Source organism: Lynx canadensis, chromosome C1, assembly GCF_007474595.2.
Source record: "Lynx canadensis isolate LIC74 chromosome C1, mLynCan4.pri.v2, whole genome shotgun sequence".
NCBI lineage: Eukaryota > Metazoa > Chordata > Mammalia > Carnivora > Felidae > Lynx > Lynx canadensis.
This window is the reverse complement of record NC_044310.1, coordinates 160,885,379-160,910,498: the sequence shown is the minus strand read 5'-3', so window position 1 is coordinate 160,910,498 and position 25,120 is coordinate 160,885,379. Positions and strand designations below refer to the sequence as shown.

At 39.8% G+C, this 25,120-nt stretch overlaps 1 protein-coding gene across 4 annotated transcripts in view; it reads right to left on the bottom strand.

Moving 5' to 3' along the window:
* Positions 1-25,120, bottom strand: part of RAPGEF4 (Rap guanine nucleotide exchange factor 4) — a 292,034-nt gene that overhangs the window by 202,307 nt on the left and 64,607 nt on the right. For 2 of the 4 annotated variants that reach the window (XM_030326351.1, XM_030326353.1), the window contains exon 4: positions 21,757-21,903. In XM_030326351.1, the coding sequence (XP_030182211.1) occupies positions 21,757-21,903 (147 nt within the window). Of the gene's footprint in view, positions 1-14,962; positions 15,324-21,756; positions 21,904-25,120 lie in introns of those variants that run through there. The other 2 variants (XM_030326355.1, XM_030326357.1) reach the window with 2 other exon arrangements.

Genomic DNA, 25,120 nt, shown 5'->3' with positions numbered 1-25,120 from the left:
CACCCTAGAAATTGCCCCATCTACATATTAATGAACTTGCATATTGTACTATATGTTTACAGCTTGACAAGTAATTGAGAAATAATGTTTTATAAAGATCTGAATCACTCCAGCCACACATCACTAATCCAGAGGTCCCTTGTACAGATCTCCTAATCAATCTGCACAACTAAGACTTGCAAATAAGTCATCTAAGCCACCAAACCAAAGGTGACATTTATTTTACACATGACACTGCTACAAGCATGAAAGCTCCCTTCTTCAAGGTCTATCTACTCTTGCTTCAGACACCATGCCGAAAGGGTGGCTGTGTCGTTTCCCAACACTTCACAGAGAAAAAGCACCCAGGGAAGGCAATAAAGGGGGGTTTGTATAGACAAGAATATTGATTGCTATGAAAAGCGAAAGCTGGGAATTTGGAGCAAGGGGGAAAACAGAAAAACTATAGAATTCTGTAACACAGTGGTGCCATCTAGAGGAGGGGCAAAAACTACACAGCTTAGAAACCCTTGAGGGCTTCTACAAGCCAACAGAAGTACAGAATAAGATCATGAACTTATAAAGATGACACAGTCATTATGCAGGAGGAAAAGAAAATGTAATATTTTACCTAAGACAAAATAGGAGTAGAATATAAAGTAATTTATAAAAATTTGTTCCAAAAATATTTTGATGTTTAAAGGAAGAATATTTCCCTTTATTAAAAACCAATCTTTGGACAAGCTTCTCATTTGTTTTTGACAAATAAACACCTTATTTATTTCCAAGGGGATTGCTTGTTTTAAAAGAGGTTTCCAAGCTTTTCTGGAAGAGGAGCTCACTAGCTCTGCTCTGCTGTTTACTAGCACCTTTTTAACACCATTTTAGCTTGCCTCTACAAGTTTTTAATTAAGAGTAGTTCAGTTCCTCTTTCTTCATATTATGGACCCAATCTTAGACACTCCTAGCAATCTCCTCCCCCAAAGTTTTTGGAGCCGTGTCTGCCATTTTCCACTCATGATTATAACCCATTTTTTTTTTTTTTTTTGGAACCATTGACGAGCAATGCATTGGGTACTTGGGAATGATTAGATTCAGGCATGAAGATGGAATTACTTCATCTCTGCATCCAGGGTTCTTTAGCTCCAACCCTGTAAGACAGTCCCACCAGAAGTATCTGATCTGTAAAAAGAATGAGGGACCATGTACTGAAATGGCTAAGCCATTGATCTGGCCAAGAAAGTATGTGACATAATTTTAAAAGACATTCTTCCCTTTAGTTTCCCTCACATAGGTAAGGATGAATTATTGCTGGGAACTGCATTTTGTAGTATACACACCTAGCAACTAACTAATTTAGAATTAACCTCCTGGAGTAGCATCTTCCCAGTAGAAAAGGATAAAAACATTAAGTGGATAAATTAAAATAATTTCTAAGAGAAGTGACAGACAATAAAATGTCTTTTAAAAAGTTTTGCTTTATGGTAACATGTCTTTAGGGATATGTAACTGGGGCATAGTTCAAGAGAAAGAGATTAGACGAAAAAAATTAATGAATGAAATGTCTTGAGGAAAAAAATCATGAAGCAAGTCAGAAAATGTCTCTCTAGTCCTAAGTGCCTGGTCACAAAATACATCTTTTTTTTTTTTAGTGAAAATTCAGGATTTTTAAAAAATATATATAATTTATTGTAAAGTTGGCTAACATACAGTATATACAGTGTGCTCTTGGTTTTGGGGGTAGATTCCTGTTACACACAACACCCAGTGCTCATCCCAACAAGTGCGCTCCTCAATGCCCATCACCCATTTCTATCTCTCCCCCGCCCCCCCCACCCCTCAGTTGGGTGTTCTCTGTATTTAACAGTCTCAGTTCTCTGTATTTAAGAGTCTCTTATGGTTTGCCTCCCTCCCTCTCTGTTTGTAACTATTTTCCCCCTCCCCTTCCCCCATGGTCTTCTGTTAAGTTTCTCAAGATCCACATATGAGTGAAAACATATGGTATCTGTCCTTCCCTGACTGACTTATTTCACTTAGCATAATACCCTCTGGTTCCATCCACATTGCTGCAAAAATGGCCAGATTTCATTCTTTCTCATTGCCAAATAGTATTCCACTGTATATATAAACCACATCTTCTTTATCCATTCATCAGTTGATGGACATTTAGGCTCTTTCCATAATTTGGCTATTGTTGAAAGCACTACTACATTGGGGTACTTGTGCCCCTATGCATCAGCACTCCTGTATCCTTTGGATAAATTCCTAGTAGTCCTATTGCCGGGTCATAGGGTAGTTCTATTTTTAATTTTTGAGAAACTTCCATACTGTTTTCCAGAGCAGCTGCACCAGTTTGCATTCCCACCGACAATGCAAGAGGGTCCCCATTTCTCCACCTCCTCACCAGCATCTGTTGTTTTCTGAGTTGTTAATTTTAGCCACTCTGACTGGCATAAGGTGGTATCTCAATATGCACCTTTAGCAAAATCTTGGAAGACATTTTAAGACATATGGTAAACAGGGACCATGTTTCTTTAATTTACAAAGAGCTCTTATATTGTTATAAACTGTAGATACAACCCAGTAGACTACTGGACAAAGGATATAAAGTGGCCACTCACAGGAAAAAAAACCTGCCAGGAAATATTTTTTTAAACGTTTTATTTATTCTTGAGAGAAAGAGAGAGAGAGAGAGACAGAGCATGAGCCAGGGAAGAGCAGAGCAAGAGAGGGACACAGAATCCAAAGCAGGCTCCAGGCTCCGAGCCGTCAGCACAGAGCCCAATGCAGGGCTCGAACTCACAGACCATGAGATCATGACCTGAGCTGAAGTCGAATGCTCAACCGACTGAGCCACCCAGGCGACCCCAGGAAATATTTTTAAAGATGCTTATTAACCTCATTCATGATTAGGTAAACAAAATAATAATAATATACCAATTTTTTTCCTGGAGAGATTTTCAAAATTTGAAATTACACAACGTTAAAATATACAATGTTGGGAGGAGTAGAAATTGGTGCTGACTTTCTGAAGTGTAATTAGAAAATATTCAACTTGGGGCGCCTAGGTGGTTCAGTCGGTTAACCATCTGACTTCAGCTCAGGTCATGATCTCATGGTTCGTGGGTTCGAGCCCCCTGTCAGGCTCTGTGCTGACTGCTCGGGCCTTGGAGCCTGTTTCAGATTCTGTGTCTCCCTCTGTCTCTGCCCCTCCCCTGCTCGCACTCTGTGTGTGTGTCTCTCTCAAAAATAAACATTAAAAAATTTTTTTTTAAATAGAAAATATTCACCTTGTAAATTTCACATAACATCCATATAATACCATTAGTAAGGACTTACTCCATAAAAGTATATCAAGATATATGTACAAGAATGTCCACTACAAAACTTTTTACAAGAACAAACACCAACATAACTGTCCGTGAACAGGGGAATAGGTTAAATAAACTATGGTAATCCAGCCAATGAAAAACTCTGTTGCATAATGTGGCTAACCTGAATGCACTGAGACAGAAGGGTATCTAAGATCCACTAAGTGGAAAAAAAGGAAGATATAGATAATATGAATGATGTAATCTCATTTATGGAAGTGTATAGTTTAAATTTTAACTATAAATACCATTATATAGTTATTGTTCATAACAAAACACCCCAAAACTTAGTGGTTTAAGACCAGGACTATTTATTGTTTCTCAGATTCTGTGGGTTTCCTGAGCAGTTCTTCTGTTGGTATCACCTGGGCTTACTCAGATGGCTGCAGCCAGCTGGAAGTGGGTTGGGACTGAAGGCACTCTCTCCTCTGGGCCCTCAACTGGTATGGCTGAAATGACTGGAATGGACCACATGGTTCTTCCTCTCAGTGTCTTCACATAATGGAGGAAGCGCTCCCCATGGGCAAGAATAAAACCACAAGGTCTCTGTAGGCCAACACTCAAAGTCAAACACAGACCTTCCCATAGCATTTCCTCAGTGAAAGCACATCTCGGGGCTAATCTGGATTCAAGAGGAGGAAAGCAGACTCCAACTCTTGGTTGGAAAAATGAATTTGGCCAAATTTGTGGCCATATTTAATCTACCATTCTATATATGTACATATCTACCTATCTATAGCTATATCTATCTGAAATGTTAGCAAAGAAGCAATTAAAATAATTTCCTCTCAGGAGCGGAGCTGGGAATGTGAGCAGCAAAGGAAAAGTAAGAAAATAATTTTCAGTTAATGCATTTTTATCCTCGGGGCTGGCTTCATGGGCATGAGACCTGTGCAAATGCTCAAGGACTCTAAGCCCTTGGTGTAATTCTCTGCTATCACCATCTTGACATTCTTAGTGTTTATCTTTGAACTTGTGTTTTATAACTGAAGTACAATGGGACAGTGGAATATGTATGTGAGCAGAGATAGTACAATGTGCATGTCCACTGTTCACTGACATCCCTTTCACATAGCATTCACAAGAGAATTCTCTGCCTCACGAGAACAGATTTCCAGTCTACCCGGGAGGCATGGGAGTTCAACACAACTCAAGTACACAGTACACATGTTATATCTTCCAATGAGCAAATCCAGGTGCTGACAGCCCCAGAAGCCTCATTTTCTACTCTAATCAGATCTTCCTTTGAACACAGAAAGAGTGCAATGGTATTGACAAAGGAACTCTATCATATCCTTTCTTATTCATGTTACTTCCCTGTATGAGCCAACCACTTACACTGAAAATAATGACATAGAGGGAAAGGAAAGCTAGGGCAACCCACAGTTCCTTTTCCTGAGTCCTGCCTTAGTGATCTGTCAGCTGAAGCTAGAGGGTGTGGGTAGAAGGTGTGTGCATCAAGAACTGAAATAAAAACAGCTGAATTAGTTTTGTACATGGTTTCTATTGTTCTGGTAAGAATATACTACATATGCACATACAAGCCAGGAAATAGAAATTATTTGGTAACCCACATACAAGTTAAATATCCTTATATTTGCATTTAAAACTGGCATTGCACCATAGAAAGAAAAATAGAAAATTTGTGCTAATAATATTTTTTCTTTACTTTGAACATTAAATAGCAAATAAGAAGTATAAGGAGTTGAGATAGAAAATGCAGGAGAAAGAAAAATGCTTTCTATTTTAGCACATCTAGTGACACTTTCTTCCTGTGGGAAAAATAAGGAATGTTACATTTTTATTTTGCACTAGGCCCCACCAATTTGTTGTCAATTTTGTCTATACTGTTTGAGTTTGTATGTATAGGTCCTGCTTTTTTACATTAAAAAATAGGTTTATTTTTATCATATCCCATACCCTCTTTAATTTTACATTTAAGTTTTATGAGCTTTATGCTACCCATTACATCAAATCAACATAGATTTGGGGTTTTTTTAAGTTATTAAAAAATAATATCCAGGAAACTGATAAGAAGACAGGTACCCAAAAAAGAAACATTTTTATTAAACAAAGGCAATATTTCATATTATAATTCCTGCTCTCTTTGGTGGGCAAACATTCTCCCTGATTTATAGCACTGAAACCATAGCCATCACAATGAAATTAAGCAAGAATAATATGTCAGATTAAAAAAAAAAAAACAAATCCAATTTTATGAACTCAATTCACGACAGCTGCACTATCAACCTAAATATTTATTCTCTCAAGGGCCATAGATGCAAGGTCATCTACACCACAAGGGATGCTTGTCTTGATTGGCACATATACATCAACTCAGGAAATGTAAAAGATATGAGGAAGTTATTTACAGGGACAACTTCTTGGAAAATTAATGCCGAAAGAATTTCCCATGTTTTATTTATTAGCATGGCATCAATGTGATATCCCATAGCTTTGATGATTAAACACCTCTATTCAAATTTAAGGAGGTGTTATTTCTTTATTTACTTCTTATACTCTCAATATTACTAATCATGTATATTACTTTGAATTTTCCACAAACTTATTAGTTTGTAATAACTAAAAATTAAAATGAATTATATTACAGAAACTCCTACATGCTTGGCTAGAATTTTCTCTCTGAAACATAGTCACATTTTGTAATAACGTTCTCAGATTTACAACATCACACCATGCTGACAGGAGATCCAAGTTATTGGAATTTAGATAAATAGTAAAGGAAAAGGAAAAAGTCACCTAAATCCCTGATAGGTATGTTAGAGTCAAGCTGTGTGAAGATTGTGATTCAAAATGTCTTTTAGAAATTTTAAGACTTCTTTTTTTTCTCAAGAGGTTGAGAAATCAGTCAAAGAGAATATTCTGCACAAAATATTCTACAGAAGAAGCCAGCTCCCTTCTGGCAAGTGAGCTAGTGGTTAGGGCTGGGGTGAGAGAAAGGCATGTTTTTCATTACATATATTCTGTTGTACTTTTTGAATTTTTACCGAGTGTATGCATTACCTGGTTTCAATAAATTAAATTTCTTTAAATAAAAAACAAAGACAGCTATTGCTTTGCATAATGGGCAATGCTCTAGCTAATTTTTAAAAGTACCATTGTCTAAAGGTATCCAGTTAGCATTGTGGGCATTATTACATGTGGATGGTTTTGGGGGAGAGGTATGGAACAGAAATACAAAACCACACTTCCATGAAAACTTATTAAAGTTCAATAATTTTGGAACTGGATACAAAATACTCAAATGTGCTCTATTTAGAGAAGCGATGGATCCATAAATTAGAAGTATTTATTTTAAAACAGGCTTTGGTAGAACCTCTTTACTGCAAAGCATTTCTGTTTTGAGGCTGGAACTTGGCATTTTTCCTAATGATTTCTTTTCACTACAAGATGAGTTTCTGGATACCAATATCTCAGCCTGAAAGCCACAATGAAAATTATTTCTATCATCTCCATTCTCACATCACAAATTCTGTAAAGATTTGTCGAGAGTAAATGTTCTCCCACATAAAGTGTTACTCTCCCACATAAAGGGAGAATAGGCTATATAGTCTGATCTGTATCCCAATTCTATAGAAAATGGTCCCTAATCTTGTGGGGGTCAACAGAGCCCTTTCAGATTAGGATGAAAGCTCTGGACCCTCTTTTCAGAAAATGCACACAAATAAAAATTATCAGACATTTGCAGGTTTCTCATAGCTGATCTGTGAACTACCCAGAGCTCATGAAACCTGAATTAGAGTCCCCTGTTGTGGACCAATCCTCTTTTCTGATACTACATATAAACCTATTGGCCAATGGATAAATTGGTTAACTAAATGGATAACTAAGTAAGTTATCCGATTACTATAGGGCAAAATGCTAATATTGGGTCTAATCCTGAATTCTTCCTAAGTAAAAAAAAAAAAAAAAAAAAAAAAGAAAAGAAAAAAGTCTCTTTTTATATCAAAAGCTCCCATAACTGATTTCTGGATACTTATAAACTATATTCTTGAGACTAAGCTGGTAATAACTTATGACTACAAAACTAACACACGTGAAAAGATAAGAATGACTTCCGGCACTTAGTTGGTGGTTGATAAAATTCATCTTTTATTGGTAGTTATTATTCAAATACAAAGACCCACCATGTGAATGTAAAATCCAAATGACCACAGTGATTTTTAATCAGATCTGGTCTTAGATCATGTCATGAATTACCACAAATGGGATGCTCTAAGGGGCTAACCTTCCTTCTCCATCAGATGAGAGAAGACTCTGCCAAGTCCCACAGGAACACAAGATAAAAAAGAGTGACATGGAATATTCTGTGCCTTCTGTGACCCAAGAACCCAGGCCTAATGGCTACTAGGAACCCTGGCTACACCAGCATCAGCAGAGCCCCCACTGAAAACCCCAACTGATAAAGATCTGTAGGTCTCCGAATCTGGCAGAAAACAAATGTATCCCCAGGGTGTATCTATTAACAGTCCTTAGTTTCCTCTGTCATTTTTTTTGTTTGCTTATTTGGAGAGAGAGAGAGAGAGAGAGAGAGAGCACAAGGTGGGGAGGGACAGAGAGAGAGAAAGAGAATTCCAAGCAGGCTCCGCGCTGTCAGCACATAGCCCAACACGGGCTCAATTCCACAAATCGTGAGATCAATGACCTGAGCCAAAATCAAGAGTTGGTCACCTAACTGACTGAACCACCCAGGCACCCCTGTCTGAGTCAGTTTTGAAGCAACACTTGGCCTCTTGCTTGGGGTCTGTCAGCCCCAGGACCTCTTAGCTTCTAGGATTCTTGGTCTATTTGGAGGAACAACAGTGCTCTGGGCCGCCATTTTCCCTGAATCTTAACAATCCCATGTTTAGCCTTCCTATCCCCATCCCCTCACCTGATCTCAACCTGTCTTTCTTAAGTCATTTTCTTTTTCATCATCTGGATCCTCATCCCCTCAAGAGGAAACACAGCCTCCTCTTGGCTTTTCATTCACTGACAGACCTGGTTTACAACACGAACTGCCAAGAGGTAACACCTACGTGAAAGGGTTGCTGTCATTCCTTCCTGCTGTTGTTCACCTGATCGGGAGGAGATGGGGGCAAGTTAGGGGAGACAGCAGCTGGGCTGGATCATGGGACAGGTGGAGAAAGAAGGGAAAGTACAGCAGAGATGGGGAAGGCACATGCAGGTGCGGGAGTGAGCAGGAGTCTGCTCAGGGATGTTTCACTGACGATCTGCCCTTCAGTTCTCTGGGTTAACACTTCTGGGCTTGTTACGTGTTTTTGCTCCAGGGAGCAAGCAGGCACAATGCTGGTGTCCAGAGAGCAGGCAGACGGCCTCGGAGAGGGGACAGAAGGAGATGAAAACCCTGTGCCGTTCTCAGGAAAGGCTAGGTGGCTCTGACAGGCTCATCTCTCCATAAAGAACCTGAGGATGAGACAAGCCCACCCTGGAACTGGGAGGGTTATGGTGACCCCTCCTCCGTGTTCCACGGAAGCGGACACGTTCCCAGTAGCACTTGCATCCTCTGCTTGTGCCTGGGGGCACCTTGCTGTCAGTAACCTTCCTGTCACCCTTAGGATGACAAGACACACAAGGAGACTTTCTCTCAAAATGGTTCTGACTCTCCCTGGCAGCCACCCTCCTCTTCCCCCACTTCCAGCCCCTACATGCCGCTCTGCTATAACTCATATCATCAGATTTTAAAATTTATTTTCATATATTTATCTTCATTAGACCGTGAGCTCCTTGAGGGTCACATGCTATTCATGTCTGTGTGCCCAGTGCCTAGCACAGCACCTGGCACTTCATGGATGCCCAACTAGTGCGTGCTGATAAGACTTAGGTTGATAAGAATATCTGTATAAATTAACAGAGGCAATACGGCTGGAAAAGGATGTACGGCCACATTTAGAAAGTTTTGGGTGCCAACATAGATGGTTTAAACAATGTCCCTGGGCAGCAGAGACCGCAGCACTAGGGGTCTGAGCAGGCACGTGTATATCTGAACTCCTCCATCTATACCCATCCATCTCTACCTCCCACACCATTTACTGGGTGCTTCCTTGGGGCAAAGGGATTGACGGTCTCATATCATTTCTTCCTCGAAACCTTTAGTGATAGGATTACTGTTAACACCTTTTACAAATGAGGAAAGAGGTTTAGGCAATTCAGTAACTTGCCTGAGGACACAGAGCTCCTGACAGGCACGGCCAGACTATCATCAGAATCTGGCTGATTCCACTCCCTGGTCTTTGAAAACCATGCTGCCTCCCTTACACTGGCTAGACTGAGGAGAGACAAGGCAGGTAACAGTGCTGGTGGGATGGAACTGAAGAGAAAGAGATAAACATACAATTGATTATAAAAGGAGGCTGGCTGGGACGGGGAGAACCAAGGGGGGAAATCAACCTGAAATAGTGAAGTAAACTTGGTATTTCCTACTAGTCTTTTTTCACTTTTTCTGAATGTTTAAAAGTTTGAATAAAAAGTTGGAGGGGAAAAAAGGTAAGTCTGACATTTCAGACCTAAGAGAAGTCTGAAGAAGAGGCTAAGATGAGGGAGAAGAAAGTATAAAGCCACAGGCAGAAAGCAAGAAAGAGAATTTCAGGAAGATGAATTGCCAACTCTGTTAAAACTTCTCTAAAAATTTCTTAACAATGTCAGGACTCATAATAGTTTAGACTGTTATCCATGTGCTTGCAATTATTACTATTGGGAAGCCATGTAATGATTCTAATTTATTAATTTTATTTTATTAATTATCATCTCATTAAATATGCCATCTGCTATGTACGATGAAACCTTTGGTAATTAAGGGAAGAAAATGTTGATGGAAGCAGTGTGATCCACAGTAGTTTTCAGAGAACTAACATTTTTCAAGCTATTTAGAAACTTCATAATTTTCAATAAGTAAATCCTTTTTACAGTGTTGTTCACAAAGTGGTATATTTTCCTAAGTAGGTGGATCTCTTATTAAATGCCATATCTGATCATTTTACTACATTTCCCCTTTCCAAGTTCTGCTGTGCTTTTTAACAGGGATTAGAAACAAGTTATTATAGAGATGTTTTCTCCTTTTCAGTATATTTGTACGAGGAAATTTATTTTTCTAATTTTTTTAATGTTTATTTATTTTTGAGGGGAGGGGGTCAGCAGGGGAAGGGCAGAGAGAGAGGGAGACACAGAATCCAAAGTGGGCTCCAGGGTCCAAGCTGTCAGCACAGAGCCCGATGTGGGGCCTGAACTCATGAACCGTGAGATCATGATCTGAGCCAAAGTTGGATGTTTAACCGACTGAGCCACCCACGCACCCCTGTACCAGGCAATTCTATGAATTTTAAACAAAGTGAAACATGGGCAAAAATGCCCTCCAAACAAAGTAAAACCCACAACAAATAGAAAGGCCTAAAACTGAAAAGCCATTTTCATTAACACTTATTGGTAAGAGCTGCGCTTTCCCCAGAACTACTAAAGAGGTAGATACAATTCCGGACAGTGAAGAAGAGAAAACAGTTACAGATGCTCAAAAAAGAGGACTCGCTTCACTGACTTCAGGAGATATTCCAATCCCACCCATTTTTCACTCAGACCCAAAGTTTAGAGCAGTGTTTGGGGGGACAGGAGGAAAGTGGGAAAGGGTTTTACCATCAAATCACTGGCATCTTTAAAAAACGCAAGCAGAAGAGTGGTGGAAGAGACACAGGTCATGGTACAAATATCCAGAAAAGAAATCTTAAGAAAATTTTGTTACAGTCCTATAAAATAAGGTCCACATAGGGGTAATAAGAAACAAATGGTGGCAATATATGAATTTGTAAGAGCATTTATAAATGCTTTAAAGCAGTAGAGAGAAGCAATAAAAAAAGTTTTAAAAACTCATTCAATTCATGCAGACAGAACTAAAACACATTATTGCTTATATCATGTGATTTTTCACAAACCGTGAGATCATGACTTGAGCAGAAACCAAGAGGTGGACGCTTAACTGACTGAGCCACCAGGTGCCCCAAACTAAAAACAATTTTTTTAATGTTTATTTAGAGAGAGAGCACAAGCAGGGGAGGGGCAGAGAGAGAGAGGGAGACACAGAATCCAAAGCAGGCTCCAGGCTCTGAGCTGTCAGCGTGGGGGAGATCATGACCTGAGGTGAAACCAAGAGTTGGACACTTAACTGACTAAGCCACCCACGTGCCCCTAAAAAGGTTTTTAAACAATAAAATAAACTTTTTGTTGGGGACTTAATGGATTTAGAATGTATGTACTTTAAGTTCATGAAAAATGAAAAGTCAGCAGACCAAGATAAAATATTTGCAGGAATTACAACAAAGGATTAATATCTTGATCAAATAAAGCATTCACATAAACTGATAAATAAATGCCAATGTATGGGTGAGTAAATATGATCAGGAAAGAAATATGTAAAGAAAATCTCAACCATCCCAGCAGTAATCAAAGAAACACAATGACAATAACAGTGCTTATTATAATGGAGGAAAATATATAACAGTCATGCTGGCCAAGGCTCAAATAGTCCTGGTGGCAGAAAAAAAAAAAAAAAAACTATTGAAAATAAATGTGATCATATTTATCAAGAGACATAAATGTTTCCACACCTTTCAACTTAGTATTCTTTTTCTGGGGATTTATCTTAGAGAAGTGACTCTCAAAGTATATAGTCCAGGGTTGGGTCGGGGATCACAACATTCTCAAGGGGCCCATGAGCTCAAAACTCCCTTCATAATGATGCTATGATATTACTTGGCTTTTTCACTCTCATTCTCCTACAAAGGTACAGTGGAATTTTCCAGGAGCTACATGATGTGGAACGACAAGACTGCTCTGACAGATAAGAGAATATGTGTTTGTAGGATGGTGGAATTGAAGGAAGGGGGTGGATTTTGCATGTGATTCTCACACTTTCAATAGCCAGACCACATAGGCAACCTCTAATCACAAACCCTTAAATAAAAAATCCCACTCACTGTATCTCTAAAATACTGTTTGCCATTATTACTTAAATCTGACAGAAACCCCAATTTGGAAGTAGAATGTCTATATGAGAGAAGGAAAAATTACACTAGGAGATTTAACACAAACAAGGAATAAACATATTTTTCAATCACAGAGCCTTAGCACAGAGCAAAAATGCCAGGCAGGTAAATGCAGACCCAGATGCAAAGGGGCACAGTGCCCACTTACCAAAGCCCACTGCTGGAAGACAGGTTCTCAGCCCTGGGTGCCCAGTACGCCCATCTGGGGAGCTTGAAGAAGCCAGCGACACTCAGGGCCCCTCTTCTAGAGATTCTGGTTTCAGTGTTCTAGACAGGGCCCACATATGGGAAGTTTTAACTAGCTTTCCAGGTAATTCTAATGTGGACCTAGTTTTTAAGAACTACAACTGTAAATGATTAAAGATAACAAAAAGTTCTTGCCTTTCAAATGATATAATTTAATATTTTCCATTCACACAATTTGTGGCTTTGCCTTCTTGAATTTGCAAACCAAAAAGGGAGGAGGGGGTCACTAAATTTTCCAATTCAGAAGGCAATCAATCAAGATTAACTTGGAGCACTCCTGACAGCAAGACAGGATTTAAGTCAAGGTATCTTTATAATACAACTAGGTGGCCCAGGAGCTAGAGAGCTTTCCAAAAAGTCATCTAGCAGAGCTGGATTAAACCAGGAATAGATCAGAATTTCAGGCCAGACCACTCTACCACATCAATAGCCTTTAGGAGGTCTGTCTTGCATTTATTGGTTTGGGCCAGACAGCTCAAAACACTGAGGTTAGTGAGATCAACCACGGCAAGCCTGCAGGAATTCAGAGAGGCTGAGTTGTGACAGGATTTCCTGCTGCTCCTTCCTCGGTGTCAGACACCCTGTCCCAGTGACTGTGCTCTAACCTCTCCGCGGCAGCCTGGAAACTACACAGGAGTGGAATTTGACCCAATGAGAACAGAAAAGTCCCATGACCACAGGGCTTCCTACACTTAAAGAGCTTAACAATATCCCCCAGTCCATACCACGAGTTCTTTCTGAATCTCAAGTTCTTAAAGTTTTCCCAACTAGAACCGTCTTTGCCCGGGGGACCCATTAAACCTCAGAGCGGATTTCTCCAGATGATGAGTGAACAACAAACAAAACACAAAGCCAGGCATTTGGAAATACAACACATGACACCCTCAGAGGGCAGGCGGACCCCTATTCAAGCTTGCCAGGGCCAATCACAAGGAGAAGAAGGCAGAACACAGCACAAGACAGTGGAGTGAGGAAGCCCTGCCTCTCCTGCATGCTCAGACCCTTGGGAACAAGCTGCCTTAAATGTTATAATTTGGTGAACTGACCCCAAGCCTTTGGGGATGCTGAAACCCAGCCTTGTTAGCCACATAAGAATTCAGAACCAGATCTCTTTGTCTTCGGATGAAATGATGTCCTGGATGGAAATGAATCTCTCCCTCCCTTCCCTCGTATGTCCTCCAGCATGCTGTATCTTTCTTATAGTACTTTCCAGTTTGTCTTACATCAGGATGGCTTGTGTTTGTGCTTGTCTGTCTTCTCCACTAGACTGTAAGCCAGACAGACAGACGTGATACATTTTACACCTCCACAGTGTGGGAACCAAGTACATATGTTTGTTGAATGTGACAGAAGTTTCTTACAGATGAAATTTTCAAAGTGGCATCAATTAACATGGAGTTGAGAAACTCCTTAGAGGCATGCAGTGTGGTAGGTTAGCTAGGGGAGCAATGAGGGCCACTGCAAGACAAAAGTGCGGGGCATGGGAGGCAGGGAGGGGTCAAGGGCAAGCTGGCAAATGCATGGCCATGAAAGGCATTTGAAAACCTCTGCTCACAGCAACTTGTACAAGATCCCAGTATCCTGTGCACACTCCTGAAATGAACACCCAGAGACGTAAAGAAGCGACGACCACTGCTTACGGCAGGCACACCCTGCCAACAGGTCTACCCGCAGCATCTGGGCATTCCTGGCACCTGCCAGCCAAGCCTTTATCTGTTCCAACCCCCTGATCATCTTCTGAGAAACAGTGAAATCATAGCTTGCGGAGCTGGTCTGACTTCAAGTCATCAATAATGTAATAGAGTTCCCATAAACACTAAGGACTTCATATAGTCTGAGAGCGGCAGGCAAGATACCTACTGGGCGTCCAGGGGATGAAATACCATCACTCTCAATCCGTTTCCTTGCCCCAAATTTATTTTCAATATATGCCATTCAAGTATGTCACCAGATAAATACATACAACATTTAATATTAATGTGATAAATGTAACTGGCTAGTTCTGAACAACTATCTTTGTTTATCTTCTGTAAACATATTTAAGATCTCAGGCTAAACAAACACATCCTTCACAATCAAAAAGATGAACCGTCACTCCCCCCTCCACACACACACACACACACACACACACACACACACACATCACAAATAAAGATGAAATCAAATTATGTCAGTCCTATTGTACATATTTAGGTCTGGTGGAACATAATTAGAAAAGCCAGAGATGCTTCAGAGTATAATTCTTCAAACCAAAATGCAAACTGTGACATACAATATTTCCCCACTAAAGAATAAAAAAAGATACATTCTGACCTTGTAGAGCATATGTCCTTCTTTTTCTGTCACTCAAAGTTCCCAGACATCCAGTGAATATCTGTCCTTTATTTGGACAACAAAATACACCTTCATGGCCGATAATTCCCTGTTTGTATCTATTAGTGTTCAGAGGATGTCAGTCCACAGAGAGAAACCCGGCGCTGGTCGTTCTCCAGAAAAGCTCAGGCAGCCGAAGGCAATAGGAAAAGACTTCCTGTATACATATATATGTGTATATATTTAACTGTAGTTACCTCCCAGTAACTTCACTCCCTTCCTTTCTGGATTTGAATCATTCCACACTCCATGGAAAAGCTCGAGGACAGAGGAGTAAGACCCTGGCGCAGACATAAGGTCCAAGTCATTGGAGGCTTCCGCTTGGTTTAAAAGAATCACAACTGTGAGGAGAGTCAAGAGAACCAGCCAACAGGATGTGTGTGGCTGGAGTTCCTGGCATGAAATCCTGACTTTCATGTTTATTTTTGGATGTATTTTTCTTAGCCCTTTGATGCAAATTTCTGGCCTGGGAAGTAACACTACAGTACAAGCTCCAAAGTTGCCAAAAGTAAGCACAGACTCCCGACTTGGGAGAAATCAGGCCCCTTGGCTCTCGGTTCCAGCTAGTCCTCAGATGAGGGTGTGGGTTCCTGTGCATTAACAGATAGGCATCCCTGTCTGAGGATGGGTCGTGCAGTCTTGCCTCACTGCTCAGGGCCACTAAATACTTACCTGAAATACCAGCCTATGTTGAAAGCCTCCCATTAAAGTACATGCAAAACAACTTGAAATTGTTTGCATGAAAAAAAAAAAAAAAAAAAAAAGAAAAGAAAAAAAGAAAAAAGAAATTGTTTGCATGCTAAACATAGTAATAAAACCATCCAAAGGACTTCTAAGATTTTTATGTTTTGATATTCTGTTTTAAGTATTTGGCTTTAATTTTTCTGACAGCCCAAGACAGACAGGAACATCAAGTCCATTCAAGCAGGGGCAGATGCCTCTGAGAAGTATATTATTCTGATAAGGTTTTTAAGGCGCATCAGCAAAGACTAAGCTGCTGTTATTTCAATAATTCCTATTCTCATAGTGGCTTGAAAGATTATTAATGGGAAAGGACTCTTTCTACCCGCATAGTCCAAGACAGGCAGTAAATGGAAATAGCTAAAAAGCTCTTCAGGCCCACAACTGCCAACGTATCTGATAGAATCTAGAAATAATACACTCTGAAAACCAGGGAATAGAGACAGATGTAAAAATATTCCTTCGACAATATTCATTACTCTTAGAAATATTCCTGTTTACAAATTCTATTCTTTTCCTAAGATAGAAACATGCACCTATTTCTTTGTTTTACCATTCAGTTTTGTATCTCATAAAGCATGAAATGGATTTTCAGTTACTTAACAATATTTGCTGAGGCCACAGACACATTTGGGGAATAAACTGTCCCATAACAATCATTACATCAGAGCAATGGTTCTCTGTGACATGGGATCCCTCAGTTAGAATAAATTCACAAAATGTGCCAAGAAGTTTCTGGGTAACAATTACAGCCAAGAAATCAATTTTATTGTGGCATGGGTCAGACTATAAATTTAAAATACTGCTTTTATTTTTAGACTCTGTAGTTTTATTGCTGTCTTTAAATTTCAAATGACTTATTCATAGACACATATTGTTATGTTGAACATTTCCAAACATGGCTCACAGTGAAGGAAAGCTTTTGGCCAGATGATGTCCATGCAACTGAAACACAGCTAAACAGGAGGTGGCACACAAGTTCAAGGACCTCTCAGTAGTGTCTGTTACAAATCTGATCAAGAATCTACTTCTCTGAACACACCGGACTCACCTCCTCATCCAACTTCATGTATTGGGAATAGTCTATGTAGAGATGTCAATACATGCTACAAAGCTGAAAGCATCTTCATACAGATACACCATTAGATGGAAAGTCAACAAGAAAACAAAGCAAACAAAAAAACAAAAAAACCCAAAAACTCTTGTTGTAGTCATTTGTAACCATTGGAAGCCTTCTTATCCTATATGTGCTGCAAAGAAATTCAGGGAATTGGACAGTAAATCAGTTCTTCATTTAGTCCAAGAGCCACCAGCAGTCACACAATCTTGGATCAAATATTAATAACTGGCTTAAAACTCCCAAGTCTACACTTAACTACTTTGCCATTTAACTTCTTCACGGAGGGTACGCAATGCCACAAGTGGCACAAAGTTTAAATTTATGGTTGTCTCAAGCATTGAACGTGACATTCCAAGACTTTTCAATTATTTTCCTTCTGAATGAGATTCAGAAACAGAACTATCTCCTCTCCTCTTCCTTCTCTCCCTCCATCACCTATATACTGCTGAAAAATGAGATGTTTTATACTGTGGTTCACATATTTTATTGAGTTTTAATATCACAGAAGCGTGAGAGGAGGGATGCATTATCAACCAACTCTGAATAAATTTACCATATTCACTTAAGAAAACATGACCTAGTTTTAAGACGGAGCAACCCAATGTTCTCAAATCTGACCATAAATTAGCAACTGAAACATGGAAGAACAGGGAAGAAAATAGTTTTCATTAGGAAAGACGCAGGATGCAAAGAAAAGCATCAAGATGCTACCTCTGTTATATCTTGGGGAATACTTTTTCTGATGTATTGGTTATTGAATAATGCTCTGGCTACATTTATGGGAATCACTTTTTTAAATACTCTAGGTGTTACCAGCTTGACTTACAACATAATAGACAATATAAAGCAAGAGGTATCCGGGATGAAATTGAATAGGATTTCAAAATCTCACATGTAGGTCTCTGAGTGTGTTCTCTTCCTGCAGAGAGCTGAGGAAACTTGCCTTTGGTCAGGAAAGGGAGCAGGATTCCCTAGCTTTGTGTTGCCATTAAAGTCCCAAGTGTAAGATTTAAAATAGACTATTTGCTCAGCCTGTTAAAGAGCTACTTTTAGACTGTGCTACCTGGTAGTGGTTATAGATCGTAACTTTCAGAGTGAGAAGAAATAACTCAGAATCCTGGTTTTATCTTTTGTCCCCTTTAAGTGACAAGGGCATACATAGATAAGGAGACAAAGCTAATCAAGGGGGTACTTGACATGCAATGGGCCCAGGATGACATTCTTCAAAAGTAATTAGTCAAATGAGATGAACATGCAAATTTAGACCCATGATTCAGGTTACCTAGTTTTTACTATCCCTAACCTGTAGCCCAACACTGAGTTACTTACCTTGCCAACAAGAGAGGCACTATTATCCAGCTTACCTTTCTGCTGCCTTCTTCCTGCCACCTTACAGTTCGATGAGGCTCCTACCTGAATCCTTCCCTACATAATGCTTTCCTTTTAATGCTTGGCTTGCAGATCTCACTCAGATTTCAGCTGACAGTATGAGTTTGGGTTTTAATTTTGCTAATTGGTATTATTTACTAGTGTAATAGATGGCTGAGTTATAAACTCCATTATCTAACATAAACAAGGAATAGGTATTCTGAATATCAGATATTTTGCTAGCAGATTAGTGCCATATGTGTCCTCAATGGATCCCTCAAATTCAAATAGAAGTAACATTTAATTATAATGATTTTTATACTCTGAAATACTATTACGACTTGGTAGCTTATTTTCTGTGTTCTCCAAGTAAAACAGAAGTCCTCCTGGAGAGAGGGAGCTCTGTCAGTCTTGTTTGCTGCTGCATCTATACCTGATAGGAGACACTCAATGAGTATTTGTTAAAAAACGAATGGTAGAGGGGCACCTGGGTGGCTCAGTCGGTTAAGCGTCCCACTTCAGCTCAGGTCATGATCTCACAGTTTGTGAGTTTAGGTCCTGCATCGGGCTCTGTGCTGACAGCTAAGAGCCTGGAGCCTTCAGATTCTGTGTCTTCCTCTCTCTCTGCCCCTCCCCCACTCATGCGCTGTCTCTCCATCTCTCAAAAATAGATAAATGTTGAAAAAATTTTAAAAAAACGAATGGTAGAATAAATAAGTCAATCTTTTTTATTTAGAAAGTAATTTAGAATTTTACAACTTCTTAGGATTATCATGTACTATATATATATATATATATATGCACAATTGTGCCCATTAATAAAGTTCTGATTAACATGGACTGGTAGACGATGGAGTTTCTTGCATTTCCATTTTAGCCTGTTAAAATGCTGATTGAGCATATAATTTGCACTCTGAACTTAGTTACGTGAACAGGCAAATAAAATGAAGTATGCGACTAATCTCTTACTCCCTATGAGGTTCCAGTCCCCCACCTGTAAAATAAGAAGTCAGACAAAAACTCTGTCCTTTCTTTTCAGCTCAATTAAGTCACTGGCAGGGGACATCAGAAACCTGCACTGAGGTTACACTTTAAGGGTTGGATCCACTGAGCTGCAGAATCATGTGGCAAGGTTGGGGATACCAAAGCCACCCTCAATATCAATACCCCCATTTAATAATTTTCCTTTAAGGGAAATATCTGTGGAAAATAGTACTAAAATGTACTCAACTGAAGTCTACCGACACACTCAAGCTAATAACACTAATGCATCACCGATAGTAAAGCCTCCAGACATGATGAACTTCCTGATGTACTTATTATCACCTTTGAAGCTTTCTGGACAAAAATGTTTGATCTGATCTAATCAAGCTTTTAGCTCTAACTTCCTTTTATAGAAAACCCTGGAACAGGGGTACAAAAAGATACCATGAGAAAATAATCAAACAAATATTGAATTTGGGAGAAACTAACCCAGCCTTTTTAACAAGCCAATGCCATGGAAAGGATGAGAGAGACAGAGAGAGGAAAGAAGGGAGAGAGGGAGGGTGGAAGGGAGGTGGGGGGAGAGAACGGGAGAGAGAGAGGAGGAGTCGGGGGGAGAGAGAGAGGGACAGAGACAGAGACTTAGCTACAACAATCAAATGTAAGACGTGGTTCTTTATTTGAACCTGGTTTGAAATATAACAGATATAAAGGATATTTGTTGAATATTTATTTATGGGTATTTATGGGGAAATCTGAACCACGGACTGGATATTAGATATTAGGATGTTATCTTTAGTACTGTAAGTGAAATAATGGTATTATGGGTATGTGGCAGGATATTCTATTTTTCTTAGGATTATGCTGAATATTTATGATGAAATGTCATAATGTCTGTCATTTACATTAAAGTGGTTCAGCAAAAAAAAAAAAAAGATGGAGCAAATATGGCTACATGTCAGCAGCTGCCAAACTAAGTGGGGGTGTACGGGTGTTCACTGTATTATCCTTTCTGGTTTTCTGTATGTTTGAAAATTTTCCTAATAATAATAAGTTTTTCAAAAATGTTCACAGGTAGCTACTTCTCAGGAACTTCCTTCACAGTACTGAGGGCTCCTAATTAAAATAAAATTTTAAATATTTCCACAAACTATCCTCGATGAGCAACTTGAAAAAGTCATAACAGACAAAAGCAGTTATAATGACATACATCACAGGTGGAAATCATTTTTGTTCTTAGCCGGTTTTCCAAATTTTCTTTTTTGGAAAAGACTTTTTCAGTTTACCTTTTAAAAATGAAAGACCCCCCCCCCCCCCCAAAAAAAAAGGCTTATTTGCCTCAAGCTTGGTCCCTTTTAATTGACAGAAAACCTCACCACACACACCTCATGCAAACCTACTTCAGCTTTGCCTTCCTAAAACTAGCTTTTGTCTCTGAACTTTACAGAGCAGTTGGAGCTCTTTAATATTTTCTAAGAGGAACATTTCAAACAAGCAACCCCGCAATTTATTCACTACTGCCAAGAATAAAAGTAACAGGTTTTACCACCAAGGCCTTCCAAGGCTTTGCAGGACTTTTAAGGCAAAGCATCACTCATTCACCTGCAGGTTTGCTCCCTTAATGCATCTGTCATTTGTTTGGCTCTGGAGGAAACTATTTGATTACACAAAATTCTTTTAAGATCAAGTTTAAAATCTTAGCCACACCGGGACAAGTTGCAAAGCCTGCCAGCTCGATGGGTTAACACTTGGACATACTGAGCCAAAGACAAAGATAAGGAACAACCACAGGTTAAAATCAGAAGCTTGCAGAACTGAAAAGGAATGAGCGTAAAAGATGCAAGGTTTAGCTGGGCCTTTCTAAGTGCTCCATTTGCCATTACTACATATAAGATGATTTATTCCCCCTACTTCTTGCAAATGAGTGCAATACCCGAAGGGGCGCTGGTAAGCAGTGGTAAATGCAAAAGCCACCAGCACCGGTCGCATCCATCCACCGCTGTGCCACCAATGCATTCTGAAGTTGGCAAGTAACCAGACATCTTTATGTCCCTCATTTCCCATACCTTATTGCAGGGCACATCATTTTTAAAAGCATTTAAATGAAGCAGATGTTAACCCCATTCATTCCACTTTACCAGGAAACATGTCAATGATGATTTTTAAAATGCAAAAGAAAATGTCAAAGTATTTTGTTCCCTGGTTAAGAATACATCTGTGGAATAGGAAGGAGGAAATACATAAAACAGTCTATGGTCATTCAAGAAATAATTATAAGGTATGTCAAACTACAGAAAATTGAGCAAGCACTAAATTAAAAAAAAAAAGGCGGGGGTGGGGATGTCTTATGTCAAAATGGCTTTTTCACTCACTCATTTCAAAAACAAGTTTTGAAAATTAAATTCCATCTACCAGCTCGGAACAGAACACATTAAGGCTTGACTGTAATGCCATTATCCACGTGGCAGCTCCTTTTCTTTTCCGCAACTACGTTAATTGACAGAGAAGCCTTGGGGCTCACCTCCCATAGAGCCTTGAAGTCCTTCTGCTCGATGCGGAGCAGTTCACTGCTCTCCCTGGTAACGATGGTCGCATGGCGCGGTGTGTTGTCCAGAATGGACTCTCCAAAGGCTGTCCCAATTCCCAGGGTACAGATGGTCACTGCATCCTGAGAATCCCAAAAATCGGTCATGAGAAAACTAAACGTTTAACCGACATGGGTGAGTTGTCTTTTCTTTGAATTTAAGTTTAACTTATACACAATAAAGCACGCGATTCAACTGCACAGTTCATCAAGTTTTGACAAATATATACACCTGCGTAATCATCACCAAAATCAAGACATAGAACATCCCTATCACCCCGAAATTCCCGTCATGCCCCTTTCCAATCAAGACCCTCCCTTCAGAGGTAATCAGTATTCTGATTTCTATCACCATAAAGGAGTTTTGCTGGTTTTAAAACTTCATGTAAAAGGAGTCAGACAATATGCTCTTTTTGGTGTCTGGCTTCTTTTGCTCCACATAATGTCTCTAAGATTCATCCACATTGTCTCATGGATCAGTAATTTTTTTTCCTTTTACTGACGAGTAATTCTCCATTGCATGGATATGTTACAATTTGCTTACCTATTGTTCTATTTGTGAACATTTGGACTGTTCTAGTTTAGGCAGATTATGAATAAAGCTGCTAGCAGTAACCTTCTTCAAGTCTTTTTGTGGACAGTATTATCTTTTTACATGACTACTATCTGCTTTAAGAAAAAAAGGAGGGAATCTTTTGAAAACGAACAGAGATTTTTACTGAGAAGGTCGCAGTTACAATATTTCAATAGGAAACTAGAATGGGGGTGCTTGTATGTCAGCCTGTCTTGAAGAGATGAGGAAACTGAGGGTCAGGGTAGTTGATTAACACGGCCCTAGTTCACACAAATAATAAGTAAGGCAGTCAGATTCTAACCACGGTTATCTGACTATAGATTCCAAGCCTTTTGTATCATGCTGCCTCCTGCAGCCACAATAGAGTAAAAACAGCATCAGATGAAGTGCAGCGTGGCCGGTTTATAAACTGCTGTGAATCAGTGATTTAAAAGTTTCTTAAGGTATACTAAAAAAGTAATTTCCAATCTGCATGCAACATTGGTGATAATATTTGCATTTAATCCTAACTAGTTTCAAATAATGCAATAGCCACTCAAAGCCACCTGGACATTAATTTTGCAGGGCATTATCAACTAACGGAGATACACAAGGGTAATCCTCTGAGTTAGAAAACAGTTTTCCTTTCATGCATTTAAGACACGATAATAAGCAAACGTTATTAAGATCAAGTTAGTGACTCTGTAATCACATTACTAAGACAAATGCCCATAAGAATCCAGTTCCTTGAACCATAGCAAATTGCTTCTGCCCAGATATTACCATATAAAATTATGTTTAGGAAAAGAAAATCAATAATATCTCAGAAAAGAATGAAAGATTGGGGGGAAATGTATGAATAGTTTGCTAATAAATTTTCTAGAGAGGCAGTTGCAGACAAATTCACTCAGAAAAATATCCCCAGAACCGAAATATCAATATTCAGCGAGTTAGGTATCTCTGAGTAATTTTCAAACTCTACTAAAAGCACAAGAGGGATTATGATGAATCACAGACTTCCATAAATTCTCTAGAATATCAGGTTCCCTTGAGAATCCTACTGGCCTACTTTATCATCTGCACCCTTTGGAAAGGCTTCTTTTGCCTAATTTGTACCTTCAGTGTAAAATTCTATTTTAAAGCTTGACAGGTATGGAACCATTAATATTACTCCTGCCACTGTTCACGTAGCTTAAATATCTAAGGTTATCCACAAAGTATAATGCAAAGGAACTATGACGATCTGTTATTTGTGAGCTAGTTGTAGATTTTTATGGATTATAAACAGTCTTCTCCTCTCTCACCTCCTATCCCTGGCTATGTAGTTTGTCACCAAGAGGTATACAAAGAAAGAGTAGGCTGTGAAAGTCACATGAGCCTGGCTTCTCGCTAGTGAACAGCTCTCGTGATGGACAAAGGATTGAAGGTATTCTCGGCTCTCCCCTGGAGAGTTTAACAATTACCCGTGCATTATACATCTCACCACATTAGTCCTGTTAGTGCTGCCAGTGCCCTGCCGGGTGCCAAGTGTCAAGACACATGTCTTGACCTCACGTGTCAAGACCTCTGCAAGGAGGCGCACCCAGCCTCGGCCCTTTGATCATCTTGGCCCATTTCCAGTGTCCCTCACTCTCCCACCAGAACTGAACATGGAACCCATCCTTCCCACATTTCCTCCTTCATATGTGGTCTTCTTAAGTTTATTTTATTTTATTTCTTTTTTAATATATGAAATTTATTGTCAAACTGGTTTCCATACAACACCGAGTGCTCATCCCAACAGGTGCCCTCCTCAATACCCACCACCCACCCCCCCCTCCCTCCCACCCCCCATAAGCCCTCAGTTTGTTCTCAGTTTTTAAGAGTCTCTTATGCTTTGGCTCTCTCCCACTCTAACCTCTTTTTTTTTTTTTTCCTTCCCATCCCCCATAGGTTCCTGTTAAGTTTCTCAGGATCCACATAAGAGTGAAACCAGGGGCGCCTGGGTGGCGCAGTCGGTTAAGCGTCCGACTTCAGCCAGGTCACGATCTCACGGTCCGTGAGTTCGAGCCCCGCGTTGGGCTCTGGGCTGATGATGGCCCAGAGCCTGGAGCCTGCTTCCGATTCTGTGTCTCCCTCTCTCTCTGACCCTCCCCCGTTCATGCTCTGCCTCCCTCTGTCTCAAAAATAAATAAACGTAAAAAAAAAAAAAAAAAAAAAAAAAAGAGTGAAACCATATGGTATCTGTCTTTCTCTGTATGGCTTATTTCACTTAGCATCACACTCTCCAGTTCCATCCACGTTGCTACAAAGGGCCATATTTCATTCTTTCTCATTGCCACGTAGTACTCCATTGTGTATATAAACCACAATTTCTTTATCCATTCATCAGTTGATGGACATTTAGGCTCTTTCCACAGTTCGGCTGTTGTTGAGAGTGCTGCTATAAACATTGGGGTACAAGTGCCCCTATGCATCAGCACTCCTGTATCCCTTGGGTAAATTCCTAGAAATGCTATTGCTGGGTCATAGGGTAGGTCTATTTTTAACTTTCTGAGGAACCTCCACACTGTTTTCCAGAGTGGCTGTACCAGTTTGCATTACCACCAACAGTGCAAGAGGGTTCCCGTTTCTCCACATCCTCTCCAGCATCTATAGTCTCCTGATTTGTTCCTTTTGGCCACTCTGACTGGCGTGAGGTGATATCTGAGTGTGGTTTTGATTTGTATTTCCCTGATGAGGAGCGATGTTGAGCATCTTTTCATGTGC